Source organism: Lobosporangium transversale (genome assembly GCF_002105155.1).
Source record: "Lobosporangium transversale strain NRRL 3116 chromosome Unknown BCR41scaffold_31, whole genome shotgun sequence".
NCBI lineage: Eukaryota > Fungi > Mortierellomycota > Mortierellomycetes > Mortierellales > Mortierellaceae > Lobosporangium > Lobosporangium transversale.
The window spans coordinates 424,377-447,220 of NW_019029009.1; the positions used below are offsets into that span (position 1 = coordinate 424,377).

At 42.0% G+C, this 22,844-nt stretch overlaps 6 protein-coding genes across 6 annotated transcripts; 2 read left to right on the top strand and 4 right to left on the bottom strand.

Annotated features, from left to right (window-relative positions):
• Nucleotides 1-3,679: 3,679 nt before the first annotated feature.
• Nucleotides 3,680-7,147, bottom strand: BCR41DRAFT_398471 (hypothetical protein; the record flags this gene model as incomplete). The annotated part of the gene is made up of 2 exons (XM_022028966.1): nt 3,680-5,695; nt 5,831-7,147. The coding sequence occupies 2 exons, from the start codon at nt 7,145-7,147 to the stop codon at nt 3,680-3,682; spliced, it is 3,333 nt and encodes a 1,110-aa protein (XP_021879282.1).
• A 1,433-nt stretch (nt 7,148-8,580) lies between these two features.
• BCR41DRAFT_372554 (hypothetical protein) lies at nt 8,581-11,013 on the top strand (the record flags this gene model as incomplete). Its single annotated transcript, XM_022026696.1, has 2 exons — nt 8,581-8,912; nt 9,183-11,013. 2 exons carry the CDS (start codon nt 8,581-8,583, stop codon nt 11,011-11,013), a joined length of 2,163 nt encoding a protein of 720 aa, XP_021879283.1.
• Nucleotides 11,014-12,447: 1,434 nt separating this feature from the next.
• On the bottom strand, nt 12,448-15,967 carry BCR41DRAFT_357910 (hypothetical protein). The gene is made up of 4 exons (XM_022024969.1): nt 15,908-15,967; nt 15,127-15,498; nt 13,469-14,464; nt 12,448-13,300 (listed from the first exon to the last, which is right to left on the bottom strand). Exons 1-4 carry the CDS (start codon nt 15,923-15,925, stop codon nt 12,680-12,682), a joined length of 2,007 nt encoding a protein of 668 aa, XP_021879284.1. The 5' UTR covers nt 15,926-15,967; the 3' UTR covers nt 12,448-12,679.
• Nucleotides 15,968-16,205: 238 nt separating this feature from the next.
• Nucleotides 16,206-17,411, bottom strand: BCR41DRAFT_357912 (hypothetical protein). The gene has a single exon (XM_022024970.1). The coding sequence runs from the start codon at nt 17,281-17,283 to the stop codon at nt 16,312-16,314; it is 972 nt and encodes a 323-aa protein (XP_021879285.1). The 5' UTR covers nt 17,284-17,411; the 3' UTR covers nt 16,206-16,311.
• Nucleotides 17,412-17,578: 167 nt separating this feature from the next.
• Nucleotides 17,579-18,940, top strand: BCR41DRAFT_338982 (hypothetical protein). Its single transcript, XM_022022133.1, has 2 exons — nt 17,579-17,745; nt 17,856-18,940. Exons 1-2 carry the CDS (start codon nt 17,639-17,641, stop codon nt 18,892-18,894), a joined length of 1,146 nt encoding a protein of 381 aa, XP_021879286.1. The 5' UTR covers nt 17,579-17,638; the 3' UTR covers nt 18,895-18,940.
• A 488-nt stretch (nt 18,941-19,428) lies between these two features.
• On the bottom strand, nt 19,429-22,323 carry BCR41DRAFT_423917 (OPT oligopeptide transporter protein-domain-containing protein). Its single transcript, XM_022030351.1, has 2 exons — nt 21,973-22,323; nt 19,429-21,831 (listed from the first exon to the last, which is right to left on the bottom strand). Exons 1-2 carry the CDS (start codon nt 22,075-22,077, stop codon nt 19,495-19,497), a joined length of 2,442 nt encoding a protein of 813 aa, XP_021879287.1. The 5' UTR covers nt 22,078-22,323; the 3' UTR covers nt 19,429-19,494.
• Nucleotides 22,324-22,844: the final 521 nt, after the last annotated feature.

Consider the following 22,844-nt stretch of genomic DNA (forward strand, 5'->3'; position numbering starts at 1 on the left):
GTTCATTTTTCGATCATTTCTCCGGATGGAACAAGACCATCTTTTTGCCCGCCAAAAAAGAATTGGGGAAAATGGAGGAAGAAAAAAAAACGTCGTATTCATCTGCTTTTGGTTCCTGTAAATTAAACATGTCCTCCCCACACACAAAGATAAACAATGCTGTTAATGCAAATGTGCTTCTTCTCCCCAACTTCTCTTCTTTGCATCTTTTACTTTATTGAATGAGCCTTGTAGATCTCAATTCTAGCCAGTCGAGCTTGTCCATTTTTATGGTATTATCTTAAAATGAGGAGAGAGAGAGAAAGGAGGTTGAGCAAATGAGTAATAAACATGATCCATTTCTTGGAGACTTTTTTTTTTTTTTTTTTTTTTTCCTCGCAATCTCTCTCTCTCTCTCTCTCTCTCTCTCTTCTTTGGCTATGACTAATTGGGAAGTGGGACCATCTCTTACTGTCCTATGTGAAAATGAGCATGGATTAAAAATCAAAAATATGCATATAAAATGGACACATGTACACATTACAAACACTAATCTTTTTTAGTTTTTTACCCTACATTCCTACATTTCACCTGGACCTGTACGAGCAATGAGCACTAGGCAATGTGTTGAAAGTGTAGAAAACTAGAGAGCCACAGGTAGAAAATAACTTTTTTTTTTTTTTTTTTTTTTTTGACCCAAAAATGCATCCGTGGAGATGGAGGTGAAATCGAATCATCAGTCAGCGAACCAGTAGCATCGCTCCTTCCATGCACCCAACAAAGCAAAAAATACATCAAAGAGAACATCCAACGCTAAGCTTACCCTATATTTTGCTTATTTGCTCTTTTTTTTTTTTTTTTTTTTACTCCAGAGAATAAAACAGACGTGCATCGAATCGAATCACACGGGGCATTTCTTTACATGCAAATGCAAAGTGTGTCCAACATGTGTACAATCCCTTTTTATTCCGTCCAATGAACCATGGTGATTTAGCCCACACTCTCTCTCTTGAATCTTGTGGAACTAGAAAAAAGCCTTCAAAGTCCATGTAAAGCGCGCGATGCACGCGTAACACTGCGCTCATCTGACTCGAAACTGAACCCTTTTCTCATTTACTCATTTACTATAAATAATCAACCTTCCACCCAATTTTTTTTTCTTTTTTTTTTTTTTTTTTCTTTGTCAAATCTCTCTTCGTTTGCTCGCTTATTTCTTTACTCGCAACTCTTTCTTTTCAACACCCAAACACCCTCTTCCCTTCTCCTGATCCTTTATACAAATATATTTTTAGTCCCTTCTCTCTATATTTAATCTTAATTATAAACCATGTCCGTCGCAATCCATTCAATCAAGGCTGGTCTTCCTCGTGTTTCCATGGTCCGTATTCCCGTGGTAGCCTTTGTCAATAACTCACATCCCTCAGCCTACTCGTCAAGTGCCTGGGCCGAGAATGCCAAGAAAGTTGCTGATAAATTGGAGAACAATGCAAAGAACCTGACATCTGAGGTATAAATAATTTTATAAAAAAAAAAAAAAGCGGACGAGATGTTACTTTGAGGAGTCATGGATGGATTTCAGTCGCCAATGAATAATGATGGACAATGTCAATGGGTTTTCTTTTTACTTTATTACATTTATTTTTTATTTGCTATGCTTATAATGTCCCCAATCAAACATCAAGCTCCTTTTTTTTTTTTTTTTTTTATTACCGTTTTTTTTTAAAGAATGTGTTTTGCTCCTAACTCTGGATATGTAATTTTTTTTAGTATGAATTGGGTTATTTGCCATGTGGATGAAAAGACTTTTTTTTTTTTATCCTTTTTGCCCTTTCTGCATAATGCAAATGATTTTCACCTCCCACCTTCTCTTTGCAATGCAGACGGAGGACTCCTTTCTCTACATTTTTCGCATTGTTCGTCTTTTTTTTTTTTTTTTTTTTTTATTACTCTTAACAGTTGCAGGAGAAAAAAGAGTGTACGACGCAAAAGAAAAAGAAAAAAAGAAAAAGAAAAAGGGAGGGGAAGTGACCCAGGCCTCTTTTTCTTTTTCTTTTTCATCCGCGTTACACTTGCTGGCCGTTCACAGCTGTGTTTGTCCATGCTGAAAAGAAACCAAGCACAACAATAACAACAACAAACAAAAGTTCCCTGTCCCTTCTCCTTCACCTTTCGCGTTATCATTATTTGTAGTACGTTTGTTCATGGAGCAAAAATATCTTAACCCACTTTAAATTTTCTTTTTTTGGTAGGTCGATTCTCAAGCACCTGGTTTGAGCCAACATGCCTCAGAGGCCATTCGCCTTGTTGAATCACGTAGCGTTCTTAAGCAGGACAAGGCACCCATTCATGCCTACCACGATGTCGATCATGGCGAAGCTCGCTTCCTCAAGCATTAAATAAATACAACCTTTTTCCTTTTTCATTTGTTGTACATAATACAAACTTTCCTTTCTTTTTTCTTTTTCTTTTTCTTTTTACTTAAAACTCAATACTATACCGAGGAGTAAATAATAAAGTAGCGACATCTGCGCTCAAATCTTTCCTACATTGTATCTTCATCTCCGAGAAAGTGATATTACATGTTTGAGTTTCCATCTCGCATGTTTAAAAAAAAAAAGATCTTGCTCCATCAGCTTTTATGGTACATGTACATGTATATATATATACATGGATGCAACCAACACTTTTTTTTTTTTTTTTTTTTTGGCTTGCAAGTACATGTTACTCAGCAAGGCATTTTAATCATATCCTTCGATCAACCTCTGCAGTCTTGCTTCCCTTTTTTTTTTTCTTTTATGATAAACTGAGGGAGATGCATGCATGCATGCAACTTACATGTAATAGGAGAGAGGGAAGGAAGGGGGGGGTGAAGAGAAGGAAGGGTACCGCAGTATTAATTGGTTTAATAGACTTGATAATAAAAAGACAAATGCTTGATTAGCTAAAAAAAAAAAAAAAAAAAAAAAAAAAAAATGCCAATGCTGTTCGTCTTGCTTGCTCTCTTTCAGCACACGTGTTCATGCAAATGTGCACGCGCGTGTTTGCCTTATCTGGGATAGGAAAAGAGGGGGAGAGGAGAAGAAGAAGAGAATGGGAATGAACATTCTTGACGTTCTTGAAAGGCAGGGCAAATGAACCCATTGACGACCATTAGAATACAGTAGCCTATCAGACTTCTTTGTTGTTTATCCATTTTACCCACATTGGTAACAACAATAACAGTAACTACAATAGTAACAGCAATAACAATAACAACAACAACAATAGCAACAGCAAAACCACCATGTTTGTCCAAGTGACCTTTTACCCTCCATTTCTGCAAATGTTGCTTTTTTTTTTTCCTCCGTGACAGCCCCCCACGACACGAGGTCAAGCAAATATGCAGAAACACTTGGGCCGGGTTCTTCCATCAATTAATGTACTTTTTTAATGTATTACAAACAAACAGGTAGCCCATATTTCCGATATTAACTCTAATAGCACTAAAAAGACAGTAGGGTCCCTTCATCGCATCTCGCACGATCTTGCTTTTTCTTTTCTTTTTTTTTATCCCAAATAGGGAGCCATTTTGTGCACAAGGACATCTATTTTACTCATAGACTTTGGTACTTCTTTTTAATTTATTGCAATGTAAAGGAGAAAGAGAGTGTATATGAGAGAAAAAAAGCGTGGGAAGGAATGCCGCACTATTTGTTATCCATTATCGCTTTGCACCTGGCTTCATTCGATGGAAACGTCCTTTTGTCATCCCGTCACTATTAAAGCCACTATTATAATGAAAGTACTGTTGCTGGTGGTCGACATAGTCGTTCAGTTCAAGATTCGGTTGGCCATAACCATCATCATGTTTGTTTCCCAGGGCTTGTTTAACAAAGACTGATCTATGATCAGGAGAAGACAATGATCTTTGCACCTTCTCTTCCATGACTATCTCCATCTCTGGTTCTTCTGTCCTTAGCCCCGTTCTTGCTGTCCCCTTCCTTTTCATATGCTTGTTCCAAAGAGTAGGCGTTACAGTGTTCGCAGCCTTGTTGGCGTCTGAAATGATCTTTCGCGCCGCAGCACCGATTCGATGTTTGACTTGGTGCAATGTTGCCTTAGTCTTGTCCAAGCGCATCTTGGAGCGTAACGAAGTTGTGGTAGAGGAGGCAGGCGTTGCCGACCATGGAGGATCATGATACTTACCATCTATCGCCCCTCCTTCTTCTTCCTCTTCTTCTTCCTGGTATTCTTGTAAAACGGCTTTAATATCTACTCTTCCTTCTTCTCCTTCCCCTTCTTCTTGGTACCCCTGTAGAACGACTTCCTCAACATCTGCTCCTCCATCTTCGATTTCATCTTCCTCAATGTCTTGCTCCAGGCACATGTTTTGGTGGTGCGTGTATTTATCGTAACTGCTAAGGCTCCGAGGTTGTTTCAGCAATCTATAAAATTTTGCTTTAGCCAACAGAGCTTTCCGTGCAAACAACTCTCGTGAACGACTGTAATCGGGGCCAGCACCGAGAGTACAGCTTGCAGTGCTGCTGCTGTCAGTAGAAATGCCTCTTCTCCATGCCTCCTCCGCCTTTGAGAGTGGTGTATGCTGCTGATCCTGAAGCGTATAATCGTGAATCATCTCATCCATAGTATCTCGTCGCTGCCAATCAACAGAGTTGTAGTAGTATCGTACATCGATATCATCGCTTATACAATGATCCTGATGATCCAAATGGGCTCCAAAATCATAGACCGATCCACGTTCTTCAGCACACTCAGTGGTCTTTTGAATATAATCCTCATCACCACTACCATCGTACTCATATTTAAAACCCCCCGCCTTAAAAGAAGCTGTTGTTGCTGCTTGGTCTCCAAGGTTCATTCCTTTACTGCCAATATAATCCTCCTGCTCTTTTATCTCTTCCTCGACTTCTTCTTTTTCTTCTTGTCCATAGGGCTGTGTTTGAACCCTTTTCATGTCATGGTATCCTATTTCCGTTTCAATTGATTCCTGTCGGCCCTCTCTCTCATGTGGAAATGCCCTTTTATACAATGGCGATGTAATGTTGAGTCCCGCGGTTGTACTAATCAATGTCCAGGGCCTTGTTGGTGGTACCCATCTCTCGCTGTCTTTCATAAAATCCTGCGCATATGATTGAGATTCACGTCGTGCTGCTGAGCTTCGTGGCTGCCAGGAAGATCGGTCAGATAAGCGTGCGGGTCTTGGGTTGGGCACTGCATTCCAAGATTCATGGTTTTTATGGGTTGGTCTGTACGTCCTATTGTCTTGTGGACCATCACTCGTGCCCTCGTCACCACAACCAACATTATCATCATTAGCGTTTCCAACCCTGTCATCATCCTGGGTACCAATATCTCGCTCTGTTTCCTGTCCGCCCTTATCTTGTACTATACTTTGATGATAATCATCATGAGACAAACGATTATCAGACTTTTTCGACCCTTTTGATGGCTGCCTCGATAATCGTTGTACAATATCCCTTCCAACGATCGCTGAATTCCTATGCGAGCGGTTGGCAAGCGCAGACGATGGTAGTGGTGGTACAGGTGCACTATTTCGGTGCTGGCGACGATGGTACGCGATCGTGGCAGACATGCGACGATGGAGCTGATGACTGTTCCTGTTGCTGGCGTTGTCTTGGTTAAAGTGGTGGCTCAACGCTGTATCTGTCGTTGATCTTGCCAAAGATGCTTTCGAGGAAGGGGAGGAAGAGTAGCCCTGGAACAGTGAGGAACGCAAACAAGTCAGACTTTGTACTCTACTACAATGAGCTATACCTTGATGCAAATATATATACAGCCAAATGTATTTCTTTTCATAGTACTTCTTTCTACCCATTGCAATCGCCTTTACCTGTTTCCCCTGATTCTTTTGAGATGTCAAATGATGGGAACAGTCTTCGATTGACCAATCCGAGAAAATGCTATGGCGTTGGCGCACTGGGTATGTGGTTTGGTGAGCATCCTCGTGCCCTCCAAGTTGTACTTTCACATTCAAATCTGCATCCCTTGTCTGCTTTTCATCTAAATCTTTATCATTTTCTTCGCCCCCTTCTTCTTGTTGTTGTTGTTGTCCTTCTCCTTTTCCTTGGCAGATCGGCTTGATTGAGTGAGTATTTGCAACTCCTGCAAAGTCTGGGTTTGTACTTGAAGCCAGAAACGGATTGAGTGGTGACAGCGGTCGCTTCTGGCCTTGCTCTTGACTCTCCTGGCCCTGTCCCTGTAGTGGCTGTCGATTGCTTATGCCACTCATGGGTCTATCCATTATGTTTACCTCAACTTCTTCATGTGACTCATATCGGGAACTCTTGAGGATGACATTTTTGTCATCCTTATTTCCACCCTTATTACCTTGATAAGGCGCTTCTACCTGTAAAAATGAAGGCTGTTGTTGGTGTTGGTGGGTGGGGTGTTGGTCCTGCCCCTGGATATCCAAGTATGTAAGACTGCTCAACAACTCCTCCTTTTGACTCGAGTTAAACAACGATGATTGTCTTTCCTTTAGGACTCTTTCCAAGCCTGATGAAGCACAGGTTGCATGACGACGTCGATGCCACTCAAGTGGTACTTTGAATAGATTAAGCGATAGCCTTCGAGCTGCTGTTGCCACTAGCGCTGATCCTCCTCTTCCTCCCTCTTCACTTGAACCAACACTCTGGTGTCGTTTGCGAAGCCGATGTTTCCGTTGCGATGTGGAACTTTCGTATTCCTGTAGTACACCTTCACCACTAGCTTCTATACATTCATCCCATAGGTCAATTGGAGCGCCGCACCCATCATTAGTCGTTGAATAATGTGTCGCAGAGGTGGTGGCGGGCTGATATAGGAATGGATTGGTGTTAGAAGGATTATCAGCATTTGTAATGTCTGTCACGGCTGAAGCTGAGGCTGTAGCTGCGTTACTGGAAGCTTGAATATGCTGTTGCTGGTACTGTTGATGTTGACGTCGATGGCGGTGATATTCGTATTGAGCATGCTTTATTGTATCGGTGTCATAAACAGGATTAGTTGCGGTTAATCGGATTTGAGCATGATGACTCTTTATGTCTTCACAAGAAGAAGATAGGAAGGGGTTTTTGGTTAGATTCAATGCAGGCTCATGAGATATAAAAGGGTTCGTTGTCTCCAAGGGCTTTGGGAAAGGATGGATGGCATTCCTTCGCTGCAGCATAACGTGCAAGAACCAAGGAAATGAATCAAATGAGAAGGGTGGAGAGTGAGATTGCGTTATTGAGTATACGTTGTTTGTATAGCTTGAGGATACTTCTAAGGAAACCAAAGGGAAGAGAAAAACAGATGGGAGGAAAGTAGGAAAGAGAGAGGGAGAGAAAAAGGAGGAACTGAACTAAGGATGAGTGATAGAAAGAGTGGGGTAGTCGCGTAGAATATCAATTGCATTATCTCCATGTCCACTAATTAGAAAGAGTGCATATTCTGTTAGAGCGGTTAAAAAAAGAGTCTTTTTTTTTTATATATCTTATTCTATCACGATTAAGGATGTAATGGAATATGCAATGTGATTTCATCACCCAAAGCATGTCAAAAAGACGACTCGGTGGCAATGGAACCCCCCCCCCCCCAAAAAAAAAAAAAAAAAAAAAAAAAAAAAATACTGAGCATTGCAAGTGTTGCTCAAACGCGTAAACAAACAATTTGACGTGTATCATTTTCATTGCCTCGTTGGTGGATGAATCTATCGATCTTTGCTATCGTTTGGAGCATCTGGTTTTTTCTCAAGCTTGACGAGTCCTTAGTTAAAGACATGTTCGTTTACAATTTCATATCCTCGGTCCATCAAGGCATCAAGGTTATAGTTTTATTTGTATTTGTTTTGATAGTACGATCGAATGTTGATACATTTGCCACGCGATTTCTAATCATTTGTGATTCCGATAGATGGGATTCCTCTTGACAGTCAATCCTCATCTGATCTTTGTTTGAGAAGAGGAAAAAAGGTTGGTTGGCTTTGCAGTTTTTCATCTTCATACCCTTTGTGCATGTGCGCAATAATCTGTAGAGTCAACATGGGCGGAGGGAGGGAGAAGGGGCGTGCGTCGTTTATGTGAGTGCAAATGGCTTCACTGAGCATGAAGTCAAGAGACACGCTGTTCAATGTCCATGTCCACGCGGGGTTTGAAAGAGGATGGAAAACAATAAAAGCGGATCCAGTTCTGTGCCACAGAGCCAATCAGGCGCCGCAACTGTATCAACCATAATGGAAAGGAACTCACTTCTCTCTCTCTCTCTTTCTTTGTCCTTTTCATTTCATTATGCATCAATTGACCGTTGGTCATTCATTCATTCATTCATTCATTCTCTTTTTGTTCTCTCAATCTTAATCTTTCTTGTAAGGATAGAAACTATCGCAGTGCTTTAATTTTTTTTTTCTTTTTTGTTTTAGTTTAGTCTAGTCTGGTCTAGGCTAGGCAGGTCTAGTACAAATGGTCTTTTCCCCTTGAAAAACAACGACTACAACTTCCGTTTTTACCCCATTCAGTAGAAAAAAAAAGAGGAATAACCATTCTACATTTGCTTCTTTTTCTTATTTCCTTTTTTTTTTTTAGTTTTTATTTCATTCATTTGCATAGAAACACACATCCACTGATGCCCGCCACCATTCCCACGCCGAGCATCAACATTGCTTCATCCTCTTCCAACCCGCATCACCACAGTACTACAAATACAAATGTCTCTGGAACTCCCACGGGTGTGAACAGTGGCAGTGTCAGTGGCAGTGGCAGTCTCACACATGGCTATCCAATGCACTCTAGCTCCCTCCTGGCATCGTCTCCTTTTAGTCCCGAAGCTCTAGCGGCTGCCACAGCCCTGCGACGACCATCTCTTGTGCTCTCGGTTGGATCCTTCCATTCTGCTCAACTGAGGAGGTCGTCCTTCTTTGCTCCGTTTCCTTACGGCCAATCGCCTCAGCAATTCGAGTACGTTTGTATTTATAATTACTTAAAGCCCACTATTGGACACTCCACAACCGGACATTGGATCTTGAATAATACACATAAAGCACAACACTCCCCAAAAGATAAAGAAAAAACCCTATCCAATTCTGTTGTGCTCTCTTAACCCCGACTGGTTCTTCTTCCGAATCATACACAACATCAGGCTAATTGAATCTTGTCTCTCACTTTTCTCTTCGTATATTTCATTCTTTATGTTTCCGAATTCACTCACTTTTCATCTTTAAACAATAGTGCCCTTCAAGACTATAGCTCGTCACCCAGGAGAGGAGGGGGCGATGTATATCAGCGCGATCTCGAGGCCAATTATTGCACAAACTTTTCTTGTTGTGGTCTGAATCTTGGTGATCTGCATGCACTCCTGCAGCATTATGAGGAATGCCACGTGCGTTTTGAGGAAGAGGATGATAATGGCCATCCCGTGGCTCCCGGGTTTGTGGATGAAGAAGGATGGTCAACACCTTCGGATCCAATTCCTAGTAGTTCTCATATTCATGCTCAAGCACGTTCAAATCATCCTATCAAGGGATCCTCAACACTCTCTGCTAATGCTGCGGCAGCTGCCACCGTTGCTGCCCTTACTGCTAGCCAGCAACAACAGCAAAAATTGTCACCACTTTCATTTCTGAATTCTAAAAAGAAAACCAACGGAGTCTCATTATCCGATATCTATTCCGAGGATCCCTTGAACCCGATTATAACGACAACAGCGCCGGATGATACTACTGCAGCATTTTCAAACTCGATTTTAAAGAGCACTGCTCAAGCCGAGTTCTCAAGTCTGGCAAGCAAGAAACGAGATCTTGCTGCATACTCGACTTCTTTTGATACCCACAGCCCCATGGCCAAAAAGACTTCAACTTTTCAGAACATGACCCTTTCCTCTGCTTCGACTGTATTCAACAACAGCAATGACAACAATAAGCAAAGCGTGGCAGCTGAATCATCCACAAGCAATGCCGCGACTGCTGCTTCTGGAGTCAGATCACAGGAGGATCTCTTGAATTCTGTCACGGATTATCTCCAATTGGCGGTCAAACAAGGGCTATTGCCTGACTGTGGCGAAGTCGGCTCTGCTTCATATATGCAGGCGGCCGAGGATCTGATCCGGAAGCGCGAAGAACTTGTAAACATCATGGAAAATATTGGGAAATCTGGTTCTTCTAGTGCAGATAAACCTTACCGATGCCAAGTAAGCGGTTGCGACAAGGCGTATAAAAACCCTAATGGACTAAAATACCATAATCAACATGGACACTGTTCTGCAGCAGGTCTTGGAGATTCAGAAGGTCCAGAATCAAGGCCTTATGTTTGCACATTCATGGATTGTTGCAAGCGATACAAGAACTTGAATGGTCTCAAATATCATATCGAACACTCGCATCCCAACCTGCCCACGGCTTTGAGGGCACATCAAGCAGGTTTGACAACTCATCCCTTGCTAATCAACGGAGTCTTTGCCAATAACCAGGCTGCTGCCTTGGCGGTCGCTGCTGCACTGTCTCAAGTCGAATCCTCGCCTATGATGATGGCAGCTATCAATGCTATCACGGCCTCTGCTAACAGTGCAAGCAACAACCTCAACAACAACACAAGTATCACGGGCAATAGACTCTCACCCTCATCAGATGACACGCCTGATTCGAGCCCTAATTCTAGCCCGGCCCTACGACCGGCAGCACCTACTATGCCCACTTCCAATGTCAATGCCACTGTCTCTATCCCCTCAGTCCCTTCAGTGGCCGCTTCAGCGAACATTAACAACAATATCGGCCAAAAAATGAGCATTAATACCAATAACTTGAATGTCTTCCGGAGCGGGAACAACACCTTCTCAACAGATGTCACGCCTATGGCCTCGCCTGTCCATAGTCGCGCGACCCTTCCGAGTTTGAACGTTCTATCGATCCAGACAGGCCCAGGATTGAATGGCATGACTACACCTTCATCTCTTTCTCCAACTTCTACAGTACCTAAATCCCCAACAGGCGTCACTCAGGTTTCGACCCTGACAGCTGCCCTTGCTGCCGTCACTGTGGAGCAACAGCGTCAGCAGCAATATTAATAACAGCAATGAAACAGTTATCTAAAAGGATAGCTCTTTTTCCCTCTCTCTTCAGTCTTGATCATACTTCATGAAAGCTGTAAAAGCATTCGACACGTACAAACAAAAAAGAAAAAAAAAGAAAGAAAGAAAGAAAGAAAGAAAGAAAGAAAAAGAAAAGAGATCCTGTGCTCTGTTTTTTTTTTTTTTTTTTCTTCTGATCTATTGAGGCTGTACATGTACAAACTATCATCCATCTATTGTATTTTTTTTTTTTTCCCTTCTTCTGTTTCTTATAGTAAGTATAAAACACATTCTTTTTTTTTTTTTTTTTTTTTTTTTTTTTCAACTCCCCGCTCTTCATAAAGCTATATTGTTATTTTTTTTCATGTCCATGTCATATTATACAGATTAAAAAAAAAAAAAAAAAAAAAAAAAAAAACGATTGTCATGACGAGGGATCCATTGGCGGAAGGCAAGCTTGCACCTAAATATCATGGACCATACAAAGTCATGGCCAGAATAGGAAACGGTAGCTATACTTTACTAGATGCCACCAATAGTCAACTATTATGCAACTATATGTCCCCTGAGCAACTCAAATTAGTCACACAGGTACTTAATGCTCTAAGTGATGAGTCCTACAAAGTCAAGGGTGAGATACACTCTGAAGTTGAAAGGGATATGTATGAATGGCTCCTCAGGAAAGTCGCAGTTAGCGTATGATTGATGACTTTAATTCTGATCTGACCATTAGACAGTTATTGGAAAACGTCTTAATCAAACCAACCCTCACATTCGTGCTAAACAAAACGATAAAATGAAAAAGGGGGCGGCGCAAGACCAGAGGGATAGCTATGACAGATCAAGAATTACATTACAGTAAAGCATTTGATGGATTATGGAAAGGTCTTGATCTCTCCTAGGCAACATAGGTAACTCTTCAAGGTCTTGGAGAGCTGTATTTGACGATTTATCTCATAGCCCCCCCCCCCCCCCATAGTCGCTGCTGGATTTCATCAGCTGCTTGCTCGAAAAAAAAAAAAATATTGAGTTCCCGTGATACACATCCCCGGTAACTTGGCTTCTAAATACGCCTGTTAGTGCCGTTCATTAGTTAAAACGGACCTATTAATTAGTAAGACTTTTACCTTTTTATTTAACAATAGTCTCGCTCTCGTTACTTTGTTACTTATTATGAACCTGGAGTATTCAGAACCTTAAGCCTAATGCTTTGCTATGGTAGTCTCTAGCATTGCTAGGAAATTCGATACTACTTTACAGACTGCACGATAAACAACATCTTCGATATCCATGTAATTTTTTTTTTTTTATGTACATGTAGTTCATCATTTCATCAAAACTTGTCATTGTCTTTGGGTTAATAGTAACAAGATTTGTATATATGTATCTTAATATAATTAAATAAAAAAAAAATAAAAAAAAAAAAACTTCCCCAGTTCCAATATTTGTTTATTGATATTTACTGCATGGTTGTTATTATCAAGATTATTATTATGGAGAATAGGAAAGGGAAACATTATTGTATAGAATACGATTGAAAGACATTAAAAACGAGAGACTATGTAAAGGACTAGACGACAAAGTAACAAAAGGTATGGTAATACAATAAAAGACGAGAAAAGTAATAATAATAATAATAATAATAATAACTATAAAGACAAATTTAAATATTAAAAGTCACCGTAGGTGGGTTGCGCGTTGTTGGCGTGCTACCCTCATGCAATGGACGTGATGATGGCGGCGATTGAAAGCTCATTGAAAGGCCAGGAAGCGCTCTTGTCGGTGAAGTGACACCTGTGCTATGACCATCTGTTCTGCATTCCAGATTCAGTGCCTTATTCAGCTGTACATTAGAATTAAGTATGCCACTACCGCCATTGGAAGAGGATCCCTCATTGTGCTGATGCAGTCGAGGGGAAATAGGATTATGATCCATATGGGCGACTCTGCCGATGGCCCTTGAATCCGATAAAATATCATCATCTGCTGCAGTAGAATGTTGATTCTGTTCACTCTTGGCCTCTCTGGTGACGCGTGCACACTCCACATGGAGAGCGTCTATCCATTGAAGAAGAGTGTCCTCATCCGGCGCACACAAAACAATGCTCTTCTTGCTACTGGTGACAATGCGTAGGCAATATTGTTTATGCTTCGAAACAGGATCAGTCTGTAGACTATCGATAATGGTCGATAGTGGGATGATCCCAAGTGGTTGATACTCCTTTGCGTTTTTGTAATATGTCAATTTATCGCCACGGAGCACAAACCATTTCTTTCGCCATGTCTAGGACATTGAAAATCGGGATTAAAAAAAAAAAAAAAAAAAAAAAAAGGTTTAATATTACGACAGTATTGAAGAGCTTACAAGCCTATAATGTTTATAATTCCTTTGTATGCGACCCACAAAAAATAAGTAAAATAAAATAAAATAAAGCTGCCATGTCTGCATTACCTTGTATGTCTTGCCAAGTTTCAGGAGATAACCTTGTCGAACAACCTTGCTCTCAAGCTGTTCTCCAGTAACTAAGCCTGATCCTGGAGCATTTGCTGCTGCTGCTACACGCCCAGCCTCCAAGACTGTAGGATCATCTGCCACGTCCTCTTCCTCAGACGACACGTTGTGGTCCCCCATGCCAAATTGATCTCCTCCAGATCCAAACCCTGGTGAATTGGGTGTACAAGGAGAGACAATGAAAGATTGATTCGACGAAAACGAATTTGCAGGGAGTTCGTTAGGGTCATGGTGTCCCTGCCGGGCAGCAGGGGATGAGGGTGATGCGAGGCCACCAATGCGAATAGCCTGTGTTCCTGATGTGATGAGAGACAAGCCGTCGCCCGTCCTATTGCTGTTTGGCTGTAGATGTCTGCCGCTCGTACCAGTGTTAACAACGTGACTATTGTTATTCCCAGGCGAGACAATTGCTGGCATTTGCCCAGCTGATTGGCTCATGATTCCTAGAGAAAGCCCAGAGAGCCTCTGATCTGGATTACGAGAGAGTGGAGATGGAGGTGACAAATTCCTTCCTGTCTGTCCGAGCGCCAGCAGTCCTGAATCCGAGATTGACATCGGGTTGGGTGGTCTACGTGATAAAAGTGCGTCAGATTTTTTTGATCCTAATTGAGGTGCGGAGCTTGACTGTACCTCCTGTTGAGCGTTTGATCCCGGATGCGAAAGTTCAATATCTGAGCTTGATGTCAAGTCGTATTGCATCTTAGCCTGATTGATTGCCTGAATCCACTCCTCCATTTCAGCCACACTATCGGCCTGTACAGTGAACGTGCGTTTGGGTGTGAGGATCACAAAGACACCCGTTTTGTTCTTGACCATCACCTCTGCTGCCTTGTGAATGTCCCTGATGTCGATAATTCTAAGGAGCACATACTCCTTACTGTCCTTGTAGTATGCAAGCTTTGAGGTTCGAAGTACGAACCATTTCTTCTTCCAAATCTATTAAGGACCAAGCATGTGAAAAAAAGAAAAAAAGAAAAAAAAAAAAAAAAAAGTTGAGCAACATTAATAAAATACGCTAGTACTAATCATGGCTTGAATCTCATTGATTTAGCGCCATCATTATAAAATCACACGAAGCTTATTAGTGTGGAAGAAGAAAATAATAAAAGTACCCTTGCGCTTTCTAGATTACAGAGCTGCAGGGACTAGGACTGACTGACCAATGATCGGCTCAGTGGTTCATTCTACCATATGCAACAATGTCAATGCTCCGATGCTCACACAATTGGTATAAATAAGTTCAATCATGAAGAGAGCATGTCACTCCTAAGCTCTAATATGGACCATTAAGGCCTATTCTTGTGAAAGAAGGACCCCGTCCAATCCAGTCTTTTATCATAACCCGTTCATATGCAATAACAACAGTGAAAGTAGCGAAAGGCAATGAAGGAAAAAACAAATAAAATGCAGGAAAAAAAAAAAAATATATCTGGGCTGAGCTGATGCTGAGCTGATGCTGAGCTGATGCTGAGCTTAGCAAACAACTCTTATAAACACACAGCATTCACACAGGGCTTTGTAATTGTCGTATAAAGTGATCGAAAACGTTGGTACATGATTTTTTTGAAGGGGGGCTTTGCACTCTTCCTTATTTTTACCTTGATACGTTCGCCTTTTTTAATAAGATATCCAGACTTGAGAATCTGGCCTTCGTGTAAGGTCTCTTGTGACTGATCCATATCCAGTTCTGCCTCCATGTCTGAGTCATACTGCTCACAGTGATCGTCTGCAAACGTGACTCCAGGAGAAACAATGCCTGCTTGTGCGATGGATTGTGATTGCTGTGGATGTTGAACATCAGAAGATCTAGTTATTATTGGATATGGTCGCGTCGGTGATGCTGGCGAATTGGGCATTTGTTGTGAATGTCGGTGTTGTGGATCTGTTGCAAAAGACATTGTTACTGGAGTAGTGTCCGTCCTATGGGTGATACCATGACCTTCTCCTGACAGGACAGGCGTATCAGTGAACTGTGAAGGCAGAAAATAAAGTTGTATGAAAATAAAACAGTGGTATTAGATGCGATTGTCCTTGTAGGGTCCAACTCCTACCGCGCAGACAGCAGTAGGGAGCTTTTTACTGAATACGAGAGTTGAATTGGGTGACAATGATGGCTGTGTTGTTGGAAAAAAGAAAGGCTGTACTCTTCAAGGTCAACTGTCCAACATGATTGTTTTTTTATTTTAGTTTTTATTTTTGACCTGCACTGCACCACATTGTCGTTGTTGTACGCTCTTTACAGATGGTATTTGAATCTTGGCTGCGTTGATTGCTTTCTCATGTGGTTTCTTCTGTGCTCAGCAGCCTGTTGCATCAATGATTTTACTTTTTCTTTCCAAGGGCTGGAGTGATGTCCTTTGTTGCTTTATGAATGAATACCTGAGTGGTAGTCGTCATTGTTCACCGAAAAGGGAAGGAAGGAAAAGAAAAGCAAAAAAAAAAAAAAAGAATCGCAAAGAGTCGCAAAGAGTCGTTCGATTATATGATAGTTAGAAGTAAAGAGATGGTGTATAATATGTGCAAATGTTTGTAAGTAAATGTGGATGGTGAAATGACTGAAAAAACAAAAAAGAGAGAGGGAGTAGAAAATATAATGAGACCAATGCCAAAAAAAAAAAATCAAAGACCGAGAACGATGTTGCAATTACAGGATGTACGCATAGAATGATGTGTGTCTGTGGAGAGAGAGAGAACGCCCTTTCTGTTGATGCACAGCAAATGAGCATTCGTCATTTTTATTTTTAAAATCCATCTTATCTAGTTTGTGACATAACGGTGAAGAGTTACCACAATCCGAAAAAATTAAATCCGTAGCTGGATCCAGGCGCCTTTTGTCCGCGATGGAGTTTATAGCACTCTACGACATGCTTACCCGCCGTTGTCTTTCGTAGTTCCTGGCAGAACGACTGAGCCTCAGGCGTCCACTCTGTGACCGGGGGCACCCATGCTCCATAACCATCTTCTTGCAATACCCCAACGACCATTGCGGCCAAACTCGCCAACGTTAGATCAGCTGCTGTGAATTGATTGCCAATCAGATATGCTGGACCTGGTGGGCCAGACTCAAGAACACGCGAGATGTGTTCAAATTCACGTCGGATGATATCCTTGGATCGCGCTGCAGAGGCATCGTTGACATGAAACAGTTTAATTAAGATATAGGAGATCAATGGGAAAAATAAACTCCAGATCCATGACTGAAGCTTGCCAGCATTGTCGTGATGGCCAAGTGCTCGGCCAACCTTTTTAGGTGACTTGATCAATGCTTCATAATATACATATCGTCTGACATGTGGCCCAATCATTTTGTCAAATCGGTCTTCAAGTGCCAAGATCTTCGCTTTAGTCTCTTCGTTGTTCGAGTAGAGGCTAGTAGGAGCGGACTTGCTGTCGCCGGCAGGGGCCCCATATTGGTCAGAGAGGAAGCTCATGATGGCAGTTGAGTCATTAAATGTGATACATTCCTTTGCCTCTAATTTCTTTCCTGCTGCAGCCGTAGTTGGGGTTACCATCAAAAATGGGGTGACAAAGGGACTTCCTTCGGCAACCCAAGGTGCTCCCTTTGCCCTGTACTTGAACATGGAGATCATATGACACATAGGCAAAGACCGATACTCGACGTAAGGGATTTGAAAGTAGTCCAAGGCCCATCTTGCTTTCTCGTTGTAGTGCGAGAAGGGAATAGATCTTAGACTGAAGTGGAGACCATCCTTGGTACTCAAGACCTCTTTCTGAGAAACACTGTCAGTGTCCATTGTTTCTACTGGAATGACCTGTAAAATGTTAAAGAATGAAGGAATGAAGGAATGGAGGAATAAATGATTAACAGATTCATAAGGCCTTATTAAGCGACATCATTCCTATTATTGTTGTGGCATTTTTTATTTGTAATTGTGATACTTCACGACTGCGCTTGGGGCGGCGGATGTAGGTTGGCAGGAACGCTCCCGTGATGATTGAGCCATGCCCATCAAAGTCGGGCAATTTGGCTGGCATTAAAAATTAGACGGTATCCCCGGCTACTTCAGACGTCTCTCCTTTTTAACATTGTTTTTTGTTTCTTTCTTCTCATCATTTTATTTTTTTCCCCCTATTTTTCGCTGACAAGCCATGCCACAAGTTCGTGTCGTCTCTTTGGAGCAAGTTGCTACCATTCTCCAAGAGATAGATATTGAAAATATCCTTGTCAGTCAAGCAAAGGCTTTCAACGCTTATACGTGAGTTTCTTTTTTCATCTTCATTAAATCGATCGGTCGATCAGAGTTATTCCTACTCACCTTTCTTCTACATGTCTTTATCAAAAAAAAAAAAAAAAAAAATGTCTTAGAGCAAAGCAAACTCAGACACCTCAGAGATCCACTCTTAATACTGATGCTCATACAACGCTCATCATGCCTTCACGCATCAATACTCAAACTTCAGTCATTAAAGTCGTCTCTGTCCCAAAGAAAGATACCAAGAATGGTCTTCCAGGTGTCACCCTCGTCCTCAACAATGACACTGGTGAGCCCCGAGGCCTCATTAATGCACGTCTTCTCACAGCAGTCAGGACCGCCGCAGGGTCAGCTCTGGCGACACGAGCTATTTTTCATAATAACAACAGGAATAACAATAGAAACCTCACACTCGTTGTCTTCGGAGCAGGAGCTCAAGCCAAGGCGCACATCCAGTTGCTCATCCATGTCTTACCCCAGATTCATAACGTCATTGTCTGCAACCGTACACTCCCACGCGCTCTCGAATTGATCAAAGAACTTCAGCCTCAGTATCTTGACGGAGATGTGAAGATGATTGCATTCAGTATCAGCACAGGTGAATCTTCTACAACTGGACCTGAACAACAACAACAACAACAACAGCATCAGCAACAATCTAAAGAAGATGAATTCAAGAAGATCATTCAGAACGCCCACGTTATCTGCACATGCACTAATAGCACAGAGGCTTTATTCCCAGGAGAATGGGTCACACCTGGAACACATATCAATATGGTCGGATCATTCAAGCCAGAGATGCACGAAGTGGATCAGACTTTGATTAAAAGAGCTCATGTCCTGGTCGATGCACAAGCAGAGTGTGAGCATGAGGCCGGAGAATTGATCCTGGCAAAGAAATTGACAGGACAGAATGGAGTTTTAACAGAACTGGGAGAGATATTTGGAAAGGATGGACAATTGAACAAAGCAACTTTCCCAAAAGAATTCAGCACATTGACGTCATCACCAACGGCCGATCCGAATAGAGAGTATTCCAAAGATGTATCGATCTTTAAGAGTGTAGGCATTGCTGCACAGGATGTCGCCATCACTTCTTTAGTGCTAGACTATGCAGAAGCAAAGAATATCGGTTCTACAGTTGACATGTAAATAAATATATAGAATGCTTCTTTCCCTTCTGTGAAAATGAATAAGGGTGTTCTTACTTTTTACAGAATCACGCGTATTAATGTTCATGTTTGCCCAGGCACGTCATCTAAAGAGGGCATTGAGGTTCAACTCTGTTCACCAAGGTTCTAAGCAATCAATTCTTTGATCTTGTCTATTGCCTTAATCCTACATCACATCTTCGTATAATAGCAGAATTAGTGCTATATGCCCTTTCTACAGCTGTTTAAATGTAATATTTTCATACCGTCCTTCTATCAACATTAGCAAAAGCTATTCATGTGATTGATACAACGCCTCTCAATTCAATTTAATGCTCATTGAAAAAAAAAAAAAAAAAAAAAAAAAGAGTCTTTGAACGCGTTCCAATAGAAATAAGAGTTGTGGATAGTATCCAATCTGCAGAGTAGGGCAGATGCGAGAATAGATGCGTTTTTAAATGGAGATACGATTTTTCCTAGCAATGACATGGAGGAGTCAGCACGCAAAAGCGGGTTTAAAACTCATATATGAAAAGCCGTTAACAAGGCAAAGTTTTATTAATTGTGCTGTATTGTACTATGTTGTGTTGACATTAAAGCCTTAGTTACAGCTACATGCTCCAGCATAACATCCAACGCATGATGCCGAATGCACTCCTGCCGTCTTAAGGATCAAGTTTATGATCGAAAACGTTCCTTCACCCAATACGAAGCCTGATGCGATAATGATCAAAAACACTCGGCCCAGTTTGGCATACTTGGCTTTCGGATGACCCGCATACTTCTTACAATGCCAGTCCCACCAGAGTGATACTACACCGCCTACAAAACGAGCCAACGTAAAATTTGGTAGGTTGTACATGCCAATTGCAAACGCAATTCCTGAGGGGATCCATCCTATCCATCGTGGCCGGCCTTGTGCGGACCCGTTTGTTTTTCGAGATCGTAAGATGGCTACATCTGAGAAGATGACTGAGACCAATGTCAAGACCGCAAAGAAAGCAGCGAATCCCCAGATAAAGGGACCCGTGTTATATGGCAACGAATGCCCATTCACTAAACGAGCAAGATCAAGCCAAACTTTCGCAGTCGGGACCGCAAATTGAGGTCCTGGGAGCTCATACGCACTCGAGTACAGCCTGTATACACCTGTGGAAATGAATACCGACGCAAGAGACCCGATCAATTGTGCATAAAACTGTGCTTTGGGTGAGGCATCCAAAAGGTGTCCTGTTTTAAGATCCTGCATCAAATCGCCAGCCTGCTGAGCTCCAGCCTCTGCAATACCGCCTGCAATCAGGTTAGCTACGATACCTCCAGGGACAACACCTGCAAAAACAAACTGTGAGACCTTGCCGATACCGCTGACAGGATTAAGGTCTGTTGATCCTAGTGCACGAACACCCAGAACTGAAAGGATACATCCAAGCACGACCGCCAACAATGTTGCATAGACAGGCATGTGTTGATCCTTAAAGACGATCCAGATCAACAGCAGGCAGAGAGCTGTTGACAACAGCAGGCCACACACCCAAACCTTGAGCGGAACCAGCTGATCAATAGGAGCATCTTCTTCCTCAAGGTCTTCTTCAGCATCCAGTTCACTAAAGGCTTCAATCTCAGCCCCAGTTTGAGAAGCCGAAGCCTCTAGGGCTGCCCTGCGCTCCGCGCGGCGCTTCTCACGTACTCTGCGGCGATAATGGACAATCAATGAGAGGACAATGACTCCCAACAACGAAACTACGGCTTCTGCGATCATAACACCAAGAGAAATCCAAAGAATCCAACCACGAGCACCTGTGGTAGAGCTTCCTACAGGTCCAGTCACCCACTTCTTGTTCGTCACAATCGGAGATAGAATAGCCCAACCAACAATACAGCCGAATAGCATAGATGCAGTCGTAGGGAATCCCATGATGACGCCTTGCCCTACATAACTAAGTGAAGGAGTCAAGAACCATTGCCACGTACTAGCGACTGATACTGTCATACCAGAAAGCCAGTCAAAGATAGGGACTGTTGCAACCACAGGGAAAAAGTAGGACAACAATGTATACAGAGCTGATGCGCCAAAAGATAGACCTAATGCAATCATGTTGATGCGCCAATTATCCTCCTGCAAGAAATTTCGACTCAGACTAAAATGTTCACCATTTTCACCCTTGATCTCCACAACCTCTGCATCATCATTGCTATCGCTGTAAATATCCTTGGCACCATAATCAACAGGGGCCACTTGGCCCAATGGTTGTTGAGCACCTGGGATGTTATGGTCCAAAGGTTGATCAATCGATCCAGAATTAGAGTCCTTGATATTATCCAATCCTTTTTCTTCATCGCCTTCCTTCTTCTCTGTATAGACATTGCGCCTACGAATGCCCTGAGCATCTGGATAGGATGAATTTGATGTCTCTTCAAGGGTAGAGGTATTGTGGTGGCGGCGAAGGGGTGCACGGACAACCAAGGGCGTGTTATGCAGGACACCAATCATTTGAGCTGTGGCAGTTCCTGAGGGAAAAGGTAGCTTCTCCTTGACTATAACCTGTCGCCTCAAAGGGACAGCAATGAACACTCCAAAGAACGCGATGGCCAGACTCCAAAGGATCATATTTCCTGTCGAGAGATAATAGCCGCCTCCAGGATGGTTGGCTGTTGGAGGGTTGTCTGCTGTAGTCATCATCTGTAGTGCTGGGATGATGCCCACAAATCCAGCCGCTAAGGGCATCGTACCAGTAGCCACAGCCACCGACTGGAGGACAATGTTCTCTGCAGGACCAAAAGGTACTTTCAGATACCGTTTAGCACCCTTGAATAGCGCAAATCCCAAAAGAGAGGATTGTAACGACATCATACTGATCCATCCAGTTTGGAGTCCAAAATACATATTGGTGAAACATAGTAGGGTCCCAATCAGGATACCAACTATAACGGAACGCCACTAGATGTTGACATGAAGGAAAAACAAGAGGGATTTAGAGATGTAGAATAAGAATAAGATGCAAAGATGGAAGAGTAACCTAAAAAAAATAAAAAAATAAAAACTCCAAATTTCAGCTTTTATTTTATTTTATTTTTTTACCGTAAAGTGTGGCAAGTTATGGTGAGGAAAATCCTCGAGGATTTGTGTTGTCCTCTCTTGTTGTTGCCATTGTGTCCGCTCATGACCAGGCACCGTATCCGCCATAGTGGATATTATCACTTATTAGATATTACTGGGTAATAATAAGGCACTGTTCAAGAATGTGTATGAAGACTTTCTTTTTGTACTGAATGTTTAGAAAATATTAAGAAAAATTAGTAAAACAAAAAAAAGTAAGAAAGGAGAAGAAACAAAGGGCACGGTACGATATAGATGAATTGTTGGTGGGGGAAGAGAGTTCGGTCTTCGAAGGAGGAGGAGAGAGAGAGGAGACAGAAAAAGAAAGAAAAGTGCAAGAGAGAAACACTGTTTATCTTTTATGTCAATCTCATCCTCAAGAGTCAAGAGGCGATCGGTACTAAAAAAAAAAAACCACTAATTGACTAACTGTGGGGAATGTTGACAGGACTTGCTTGAAATGGTGTGTGATAAGACACAAAACGCCCATTTTTGTGTCTTCTGTACTACATTCTACACCCAATTAAACAAAACTGTCCATGAGGATTGGCTTTCCATGCTAAAAAAGATTAAAGTGATGACGAGTCCTCTTCCCACAATCACGCAACCACATAACAAACGAACAAACTTGTCCAACTTTGGTTTTGATTACAAACCAACAGTTTTTTTTTTTTTTTTTTCCTTCTTTTTCTTTTTTCTCTGCATTACGCGCGGCGTTTGCATGCTCTTGTTATTTCTACCGACTGACATGAACGGAATACATTGGTTATTCAAAATTGTGTCATCTCATGCCATTGATAAACAGTACAATACAGGAAAGGTTGCTGCATCTGTATCAACTCCGCAGCAATGAA